Source organism: Blennius ocellaris, assembly GCF_963422515.1.
Source record: "Blennius ocellaris genome assembly, chromosome: 16".
In the NCBI taxonomy this organism is placed as follows: Eukaryota; Metazoa; Chordata; class Actinopteri; order Blenniiformes; family Blenniidae; genus Blennius; species Blennius ocellaris.
This window is the reverse complement of record NC_137665.1, coordinates 23,213,097-23,224,429: the sequence shown is the minus strand read 5'-3', so window position 1 is coordinate 23,224,429 and position 11,333 is coordinate 23,213,097. Positions and strand designations below refer to the sequence as shown.

Sequence of the window (11,333 nt, the reverse complement as noted above, 5' to 3'; positions counted from 1 at the left end):
GGTTTAAGCTGTTCCACACCTTGAACTCCCTTTTTCATGAGAAGCACAGTGTTTTTATCTAACACCTACTTTACTTCATCCAACATGTCGTACTTGGCCTTGACTGCGGCATGGGCGGCCTGCTCTCAAGCTCTTACCCAGACTTTCTGCCCCACTTTGAGCTAGCATTGTTCTGGAGGCTCTTTTATGTCTTTCTGCCCATGCCCAACATGTCTTGAAATGAAAGGGCGTTGGTTTAGCTCCTCTGAGGGAGGGGGCCTGTCCCATCTGTCGCGGTTGTTCAGAGCTTTTCCTATTTTGAGGATATTTGCACTCCACTCCTTGGTGTTAGCATTCGTCCCAATCTAGTTTTTCACTAGACCTATCGTTCTTTCTACTACTCCATTTGCTTGTGGAGTATAGGAAGGAGAATAAACTCTGGTCACGCCACTCTGGAGACATCATTGATCCACCTTTGAGTTGCAAAAATGAGTGCCGTTGTCTGTTCTTAGCTCCTTAGGCACCCCCAGGTCACTGCAAGCATGCTCTCGCATAGTGACCACATTGCTGCCGTTGGCCTACCTTACAGGCTGGACCACTACATAACCGGAGTTATTGAATCCATAATCACCAGCAGGTATTTTTCACCTTTTTTACCTGCCACAAAGGACTGTTGAAGATAACATAGCTGAGAAACGTTTTAATGTTTAATGTTTCATTCACTGGATACAGGGCCTTAAGCAGACGTCTATGCCGACCATAGAACGGTTATTTTGAAGAACTTAGCAGGTACGTTACAACTTCCTAAATTAGTTTATAAGGCTCTGAAGACAATTTCAAAGAGTTGGTTTTTTTTTGTTTTATTTTTCTTTAAAGAGTTTAAATTGAACTCTTAAATACAACTTCCTAACTGAACAGATGTGGACATTTAATGTAAGGTCTAATTTAAATGTTTAATTCCTCTGTGTACAGGGGTTTACATAGTTTAATACCTGTATTAGGGTGGTTTCAAACGTTTAATAGCTGTATTAGGGTGGTTTCAAATGTTTAATAGCTGTATTAGGGTGGTTTCAAACGTTTAATAGCTGTATTAGGGTGGTTTCAAACGTTTAATAGCTGTATTAAGGGTGGTTTCAAATGTTTAATAGCTGTATTAGGGTGGTTTCAAATGTTTAATAGCTGTATTAGGGTGGTTTCAAACGTTTAATAGCTGTATTAGGGTGGTTTCAAACGTTTAATAGCTGTATTAGGGTGGTTTCAAACGTTTAATAGCTGTATTAGGGTGGTTTCAAACGTTTAATAGCTGTATTAGGGTGGTTTCAAATGTTTAATAGCTGTATTAGGGTGGTTTCAAATGTTTAATAGCTGTATTAGGGTGGTTTCAAACGTTTAATACCTGTATTAAGGGTGGTTTCAAACATTTAATACCTGTATTAGGGTGGTTTCAAATGTTTAATAGCTGTATTAAGGTGGTTTCAAACGTTTAATAGCTGTATTAGGATGGTTTCAAACGTTTAATAGCTGTATTAGGGTGGTTTCAAATGTTTAATAGCTGTATTAGGGTGGTTTCAAATGTTTAATAGCTGTATTAGGGTGGTTTCAAATGTTTAATAGCTGTATTAGGGTGGTTTCAAATGTTTAATAGCTGTATTAGGGTGGTTTCAAACGTTTAATAGCTGTATTAGGGTGGTTTCAAATGTTTAATAGCTGTATTAGGGTGGTTTCAAACGTTTAATACCTGTATTAGGGTGGTTTCAAATGTTTAATACCTGTATTAGGGTGGTTTCAAATGTTTAATAGCTGTATTAGGGTGGTTTCAAATGTTTAATACCTGTATTAGGGTGGTTTCAAACGTTTAATACCTGTATTAAGGGTGGTTTCAAATGTTTAATACCTGTATTAGGGTGGTTTCAAATGTTTAATAGCTGTATTAGGGTGGTTTCAAACGTTTAATACCTGTATTAAGGGTGGTTTCAAACATTTAATACCTGTATTAGGGTGGTTTCAAATGTTTAATAGCTGTATTAAGGTGGTTTCAAACGTTTAATAGCTGTATTAGGATGGTTTCAAACGTTTAATAGCTGTATTAGGGTGGTTTCAAACGTTTAATAGCTGTATTAGGGTGGTTTCAAATGTTTAATAGCTGTATTAGGGTGGTTTCAAACGTTTAATAGCTGTATTAGGGTGGTTTCAAATGTTTAATAGCTGTATTAGGGTGGTTTCAAACGTTTAATAGCTGTATTAGGGTGGTTTCAAACGTTTAATAGCTGTATTAGGGTGGTTTCAAATGTTTAATAGCTGTATTAGGGTGGTTTCAAATGTTTAATAGCTGTATTAGGGTGGTTTCAAACGTTTAATACCTGTATTAGGGTGGTTTCAAACGTTTAATAGCTGTATTAGGGTGGTTTCAAACGTTTAATAGCTGTATTAGGGTGGTTTCAAATGTTTAATACCTGTATTAGGGTGGTTTCAAATGTTTAATAGCTGTATTAGGGTGGTTTCAAATGTTTAATAGCTGTATTAGGGTGGTTTCAAACGTTTAATAGCTGTATTAGGGTGGTTTCAAATGTTTAATAGCTGTATTAGGGTGGTTTCAAACGTTTAATAGCTGTATTAGGGTGGTTTCAAATGTTTAATAGCTGTATTAGGGTGGTTTCAAACGTTTAATAGCTGTATTAGGGTGGTTTCAAATGTTTAATAGCTGTATTAGGGTGGTTTCAAACGTTTAATAGCTGTATTAGGGTGGTTTCAAATGTTTAATAGCTGTATTAGGGTGGTTTCAAACGTTTAATAGCTGTATTAGGGTGGTTTCAAATGTTTAATAGCTGTATTAGGGTGGTTTCAAATGTTTAATAGCTGTATTAGGGTGGTTTCAAATGTTTAATAGCTGTATTAGGGTGGTTTCAAATGTTTAATAGCTGTATTAGGGTGGTTTCAAATGTTTAATAGCTGTATTAGGGTGGTTTCAAATGTTTAATAGCTGTATTAGGGTGGTTTCAAATGTTTAATAGCTGTATTAGGGTGGTTTCAAACGTTTAATAGCTGTATTAGGGATGGTTTCAAATGTTTAATAGCTGTATTAGGGTGGTTTCAAATGTTTAATAGCTGTATTAGGGTGGTTTCAAACGTTTAATAGCTGTATTAGGGTGGTTTCAAATGTTTAATAGCTGTATTAGGGTGGTTTCAAATGTTTAATAGCTGTATTAGGGTGGTTTCAAACGTTTAATAGCTGTATTAGGGTGGTTTCAAACGTTTAATAGCTGTATTAGGGTGGTTTCAAACGTTTAATAGCTGTATTAGGGTGGTTTCAAATGTTTAATAGCTGTATTAGGGTGGTTTCAAACGTTTAATAGCTGTATTAGGGTGGTTTCAAATGTTTAATAGCTGTATTAGGGTGGTTTCAAACGTTTAATAGCTGTATTAGGGTGGTTTCAAACGTTTAATAGCTGTATTAGGGTGGTTTCAAATGTTTAATAGCTGTATTAGGGTGGTTTCAAATGTTTAATAGCTGTATTAGGGTGGTTTCAAACGTTTAATACCTGTATTAGGGTGGTTTCAAACGTTTAATAGCTGTATTAGGGTGGTTTCAAACGTTTAATACCTGTATTAGGGTGGTTTCAAATGTTTAATAGCTGTATTAGGGTGGTTTCAAATGTTTAATAGCTGTATTAGGGTGGTTTCAAACGTTTAATAGCTGTATTAGGGTGGTTTCAAATGTTTAATAGCTGTATTAGGGTGGTTTCAAACGTTTAATAGCTGTATTAGGGTGGTTTCAAATGTTTAATAGCTGTATTAGGGTGGTTTCAAACGTTTAATAGCTGTATTAGGGTGGTTTCAAATGTTTAATAGCTGTATTAGGGTGGTTTCAAACGTTTAATAGCTGTATTAGGGTGGTTTCAAATGTTTAATAGCTGTATTAGGGTGGTTTCAAACGTTTAATAGCTGTATTAGGGTGGTTTCAAATGTTTAATAGCTGTATTAGGGTGGTTTCAAACGTTTAATAGCTGTATTAGGGTGGTTTCAAATGTTTAATAGCTGTATTAGGGTGGTTTCAAACGTTTAATAGCTGTATTAGGGTGGTTTCAAATGTTTAATAGCTGTATTAGGGTGGTTTCAAATGTTTAATAGCTGTATTAGGGTGGTTTCAAATGTTTAATAGCTGTATTAGGGTGGTTTCAAATGTTTAATAGCTGTATTAGGGTGGTTTCAAATGTTTAATAGCTGTATTAGGGTGGTTTCAAATGTTTAATAGCTGTATTAGGGTGGTTTCAAACGTTTAATAGCTGTATTAGGGATGGTTTCAAATGTTTAATAGCTGTATTAGGGTGGTTTCAAATGTTTAATAGCTGTATTAGGGTGGTTTCAAACGTTTAATAGCTGTATTAGGGTGGTTTCAAATGTTTAATAGCTGTATTAGGGTGGTTTCAAATGTTTAATAGCTGTATTAGGGTGGTTTCAAATGTTTAATAGCTGTATTAGGGTGGTTTCAAATGTTTAATAGCTGTATTAGGGTGGTTTCAAATGTTTAATAGCTGTATTAGGGTGGTTTCAAATGTTTAATAGCTGTATTAGGGTGGTTTCAAACGTTTAATAGCTGTATTAGGGTGGTTTCAAATGTTTAATAGCTGTATTAGGGTGGTTTCAAATGTTTAATAGCTGTATTAGGGTGGTTTCAAATGTTTAATAGCTGTATTAGGGTGGTTTCAAATGTACTACAGTATTTAGAACAGAGAAGAGTAAATGTACTGCAGTATTTAGAATAGAGAAGAGTAAATGTACAGCAGTATTTAGAATAGAGAAGAGTAAATGTACTGCAGTATTTAGAACAGAGAAGAGTAAATGTACTGCAGTATTTAGAATAGAGAAGAGTAAATGTACAGCAGTATTTAGAATAGAGAAGAGTAAATGTACTGCAGTATTTAGAACAGAGAAGAGTAAATGTACAGCAGTATTTAGAATAGAGAAGAGTAAATGTACTGCAGTATTTAGAACAGAGAAGAGTAAATGTACTGCAGTATTTAGAACAGAGAAGAGTAAATGTACTGCAGTATTTAGAATAGAGAAGAGTAAATGTACAGCAGTATTTAGAATAGAGAAGAGTAAATGTACTGCAGTATTTAGAACAGAGAAGAGTAAATGTACTGCAGTATTTAGAATAGAGAAGAGTAAATGTACTGCAGTATTTAGAACAGAGAAGAGTAAATGTACTGCAGTATTTAGAATAGAGAAGAGTAAATGTACTGCAGTATTTAGAATAGAGAAGAGTAAATGTACTGCAGTATTTAGAATAGAGAAGAGTAAATGTACTGCAGTATTTAGAATAGAGAAGAGTAAATGTACTGCAGTATTTAGAACAGAGAAGAGTAAATGTACTGCAGTATTTAGAATAGAGAAGAGTAAATGTACTGCAGTATTTAGAACAGAGAAGAGTAAATGTACTGCAGTATTTAGAATAGAGAAGAGTAAATGTACTGCAGTATTTAGAACAGAGAAGAGTAAATGTACTGCAGTATTTAGAATAGAGAAGAGTAAATGTACTACAGTATTTAGAATAGAGAAGAGTAAATGTACTGCAGTATTTAGAACAGAGAAGAGTAAATGTACTGCAGTATTTAGAATAGAGAAGAGTAAATGTACTACAGTATTTAGAATAGAGAAGAGTAAATGTACTGCAGTATTTAGAACAGAGAAGAGTAAATGTACTGCAGTATTTAGAACAGAGAAGAGTAAATGTACTACAGTATTTAGAACAGAGAAGAGTAAATGTACTACAGTATTTAGAATAGAGAAGAGTAAATGTACTGCAGTATTTAGAACAGAGAAGAGTAAATGTACTACAGTATTTAGAATAGAGAAGAGTAAATGTACTGCAGTATTTAGAACAGAGAAGAGTAAATGTACTGCAGTATTTAGAATAGAGAAGAGTAAATGTACTACAGTATTTAGAATAGAGAAGAGTAAATGTACTGCAGTATTTAGAACAGAGAAGAGTAAATGTACTGCAGTATTTAGAATAGAGAAGAGTAAATGTACTGCAGTATTTAGAATAGAGAAGAGTAAATGTACTGCAGTATTTAGAATAGAGAAGAGTAAATGTACTGCAGTATTTAGAACAGAGAAGAGTAAATGTACTGCAGTATATAGAACAGAGAAGAGTAAATGTACTGCAGTATTTAGAACAGAGAAGAGTAAATGTGCTGCAGTATTTAGAACAGAGAAGAGTAAATGTACTGCAGTATTTAGAATAGAGAAGAGTAAATGTACTGCAGTATTTAGAATATAGAAGAGTAAATGTACTGCAGTATTTAGAATAGAGAAGAGTAAATGTACAGCAGTATTTAGAATAGAGAAGAGTAAATGTACTGCATTATTTAGAATAGAGAAGAGTAAATGTACTGCAGTATTTAGAACAGAGAAGAGTAAATGTACTGCAGTATTTAGAACAGAGAAGAGTAAATGTACTGCAGTATTTAGAACAGAGAAGAGTAAATGTACTACAGTATTTAGAATAGAGAAGAGTAAATGTACTGCAGTATTTAGAACAGAGAAGAGTAAATGTACTGCAGTATTTAGAATAGAGAAGAGTAAATGTACTGCAGTATTTAGAACAGAGAAGAGTAAATGTACTGCAGTATTTAGAATAGAGAAGAGTAAATGTACTGCAGTATTTAGAACAGAGAAGAGTAAATGTACTGCAGTATTTAGAATAGAGAAGAGTAAATGTACTGCAGTATTTAGAACAGAGAAGAGTAAATGTACTGCAGTATTTAGAATAGAGAAGAGTAAATGTACTGCAGTATTTAGAACAGAGAAGAGTAAATGTACTGCAGTATTTAGAATAGAGAAGAGTAAATGTACTGCAGTATTTAGAATAGAGAAGAGTAAATGTACTGCAGTATTTAGAACAGAGAAGAGTAAATGTACTGCAGTATTTAGAACAGAGAAGACTAAATGTACTGCAGTATTTAGAACAGAGAAGAAGGGTAGATGAGACACTATGTCGTCCTGAAGGTAAGGAAACATGACAAATAGAAGTAAAGCTGATTCAGGATGTCTGAAATAATTCTGCCTCATTTCATTGTCAATAATTCCTCACCAGTAAACATTATTGCCTCAAATAGCAACGTTTGATTTCTTTTCAGAAATGTTTGTAGTTCTTCCATCTGAGCCTGGAGATCAGAGGCTGTTTTTATGATGAGACATTGAAATTAATTGTTCAAAATTTGATTCCATCCTCTTCTACATTTGTAAAGTTTTCTTTTTTTACGAGAATCAGATCATTTATGTAATTGAAAAGTGATTCAGCATTTTCTTAAGAAGATGACTACAGGTTGATAAAGAAACTCAAAACCTCCATTATACTTTTTGTTCAAAGCTTCATCATGAGTGATTTTTTTTTCTAGGCTGTGTTTTTATATATTGAATATGGAATATGATGGGGGGTGTTTCTCCCTCTTCAATCCACTTGGCTCTGGACCTTATAAATACTCTCTGAGCTTTATTCACATAATATCCACCTGGATGTTCCTCCAGTGTTCTTGTGCTTCTTCAAACTGAACATGATCCATGAAACCATGACGTTACTGAAGCAGTGACGTCACTTGTCCTTTTAAATATGGCGGCGACCACAAACCCGCATGGCGGCGGCCAAAAACAAGTATGTCGACAACCACAAACGAGTATGTCGGCGCCCGTAAGCCACCATTGTGATACCGCACTGGCGAGGTTTGAGTTTTGAGAGTAGTATGGCGCTGACCGTGAGCAATAATGGCGGCGTCCACAAACAAGCATGTCAGCGGCCGTACACCGCCATTTTTATACCGCACTGGCGAGGTTTCAGTTCTGGAGGAGCACGGTTGCATTGCGGATCATGTCCTCTTACCTCCCACCAACAGTGACGCTGTGATTGTGCGGCGGAACAAAACATTGCATGTAGTACTGCCTCCCACCAACAGTGGCGCTGTGGTGGTGATTCGGATCAAAATGGCCAAACAAGATGGCGGCGGTCGTCCGGAAGCGGAAAAATTGTCGGCCATTTTGGATTCCCCACCGACGGCTTCTCACGTTTTCAGTCCTGTATGCCGCTTATGTGAATGCCACTTCCTGTGCGTCATTTTGCGTAATTTCCGTTCACCTTTCCGCCTCGCACGATTTCAAGATGGCGGCGACCTGTAAATGAGTATGGCGGCGCCCGCAACACCGCCATCTTGGATTTCGCCACTGACGTCTCTTGGATTTTTACTATTACTGGTATTTATTTACCCAGAGATGTAGTTGTAGTCTGCTGTTGCACTATTTATTTATTTGCACTGCCTGCTCTATGGACTTTATTTGCTCTTCTCCTGGACAAATAAAGTATGTCATACATTAATTGATTGATTTTAAAAAAAGGGGGATGATTATTGCAATGTTAAGGTTTATTGATGAGAAAGGTTGGTTCCAATTCTTTTGTGTTACCTGAATGCACCGTAAGAGTGGCTTGACCTGTGATTGGCTGAGAGTGTAGAAGGGGGCGGGTCAAGTGAGTGTGCAGAAAGGTGCCTGCATGCGCTGCCCATAGATATAAAACACTTGATGCCTCACCACACCGCCTGTGATGTGCCTACAGCGCCGCCATATTGGCGAGGTCATACTATGGAAGTAAAACTGCGCCATCAGATTCTAAATTCGAATTTCTAACTCTGAATTTTTTTTACCATCGAAATCAGACTTTGAATTTTAAAAGCTGTCGAATTTCAAGTACACATCTGTTTTTGCTTCTTCCACGGGATAGAGCTTTTCCTCAGCTTTAAAATGAGGTATTACTTGGTGCTACATGGACAAGCAAGCGAGCTACGGATATTTTTGTGGATTTTATAGTCACTATATATTGAATATTTCAAAATATACCATGAATAACTATTAGAATGACATTACTGTGGATTATCGATAGGAAAAAGACACAATAATGACAATTTACAATAGAACACAGATGAATATTTGTAATATAGAATGAATAAACAGTGGAATTATTATGCTAGAAATTAGAAATGATATATATAGAAACTGTGACTTGTTTCTTTCGCCCCTCCCCCTGTCGGAGACACGCCCCCTCTCCACTGACAGGTGTTGGTTCGGAGCCTCACCTGTTCAGAAGCTCCGGGAGGAGGATGGTTCCTCGGCGGCTCTCCAGCGGCTCTCCTGCGGACATGGAGCCGGCGTACAGCGGCCTGGGCCGCTGCGTGGCCTGCTTCTGGCTCGCGGTGGTGTTCGACGCGGTGGGGCTGGTCGTGCTGCTCGTCGGGGTCTTTGCCAACGTCTTCTTCTACGACCTGCTCATCTACGCGGGCGCCATCGTGATCTTCCTCAGCCTCATCTGGTGGGTCTTCTGGTACTCCGGGAACATCGAGGTGCCGCCGGCGGAGCTGGAGGACGACGTGGGGCTGTTGAAGAAGGGGAAAGGCGGGCTGGGGGGGCTCGCCGGAGCCGTCCGGCGGCTCTCCGGCCGTGTGTCCGGCAGCATCCGGAGCTCGCTGCGGAGGAACGGGGCCCCGGGTCCGGCGCGGGGGTCAGCGGCGGGGCCACCGTGGGCAGCGCGCACCGAGCCCGTGGCGGTTCCCATGGCAACCATCGTCCAGCAGGAGCGCGGCCCGCATAGGGCAGCTTGTGCCGAGATGCCGCACACAGCGACTGAGACGTCACCTACGTAACGAATACGCACAGGTGAGCACTCACCTGACACAGTTCTACGACGGTAAAACATAAAAATGACAATAATTATAATAATCTACGTTCACGTTTGTAATTCTATTGCAGTTTTAAACTCTATTAATCTCTATGTAAAGGTTTTAAATGTGTTTAAGCTCCATTACAAAGTGATGAAAATAAACTATTTCAGTTTAGCTCTTCATTATTTATTCATGTAGTCGTTTAATAAATATATTTCTGGTGCAATCCATCATAAAAAATACAAATATCTTAATAAATGAAAGTTTCTGGGCAAACCAAACGGAAATACTTGTTATCAGTGCTGTGAACGAGCGCGCGCGCGCGCGCACACACACACACACACACACACACACACACACACACACACACACACACACACACACACACACACACACACACACACACACACACACACACACACACACACACACACACACACACACACACACACACACAGTATAATGGAGAGTCAGGTAAAGAGGAGAAGTCTTTCTTACAGTTTTCGCAGTTTTGGTCAGCCAACATGGCAACCTACTGTTTTGCTGCAGAATTACTTGTATTTATTGGTCTCCCAGCCTGATGCCACTACTTAAGGGGTCAGTTCTTTGTGATATTGCCAACGGTTCCATGGGAATTACAAATAGTAAAGATGAGATTGGCGACGCTGGCCTTGATCTACGTAAGAGCTTAAATAGTTGTGAAATCACGCTATTTGTGAAAACTAGAGCAAACAGAATCTTGGTCCATCTATGAAAGTATTCACCATGTAACCAAAACATTTAAGTACTTCCAAATGAATGTCTTCTTGGCATCAGGTGATAAGATGGCAGTGTCAGAGAAACCGCTGCATAAAGTAAATGAAATACTCCCTATCATTACCAAACCCTTCACGATTCTTTACAAAGCCATTTTGATGTGCATGAATTACTGAGGGCAGAACTTCCTCCAGTCTCAGAGCTTTGCAATAATCTTGGCACTGGAGTTGATGTGAGTTTGGTCTGTAGGAACCATAATAATGGAACTTTGTTCCACACTTCATTTATTTAATTTCATTTTCATTTATTTTCCACAAGTCCACATATATAGCACATGATTTTGAAATGCACAATGAATTTGCAAAATTGTGGAAAAAAATGGACTCCCAAGAAGCTTAGAGCTTGTCATGTCGGGGTCCAACACTCCACCACCCAATACATCTTGTGTTGTGTTTTAAGCCAAAATTGGCTCAATCACAAACCAGGTCCCTCAGACATCCCTCGCGAGTGAATGAGGACTAATCTGTGCAATATATACACATACATACATACATATGCACACATCGAACAAATACACATATAGGACAAACCCACCCCCCTACAAATGTGATCCTAAAATCAAAAGAAAAGAATGAATGATTCTACATTTCCATCCATTAAACGGTAAATAATATATATTGACTAGCTCCATGTACAGAGAGACGTTTTAGCCCTGAGAGTACTAGGCCACATGTAAACCACCTGTGTAACTCTCCAGTAGTTGATTCTTCAGTTTCTTTTTAAATATGGACAGTGTGGCTGGTTGTTTTAAGTTGCTTTCCAACTCATTCCATATGCTTGGACTTCTATGGCATATACTGAAACTGGTAGTTTTTAGTTTTCTATATTTAC

The 11,333-nt window shown here is 37.8% G+C and overlaps 1 protein-coding gene across 1 annotated transcript; it reads left to right on the top strand.

The window, feature by feature from the left end:
- Positions 1-9,167: 9,167 nt before the first annotated feature.
- On the top strand, positions 9,168-9,668 carry LOC308141079 (transmembrane protein 238; the record flags this gene model as incomplete). The annotated part of the gene is made up of 1 exon (XM_080511082.1): positions 9,168-9,668. One exon carries the CDS (start codon positions 9,168-9,170, stop codon positions 9,666-9,668), a length of 501 nt encoding a protein of 166 aa, XP_080367208.1.
- Positions 9,669-11,333: the final 1,665 nt, after the last annotated feature.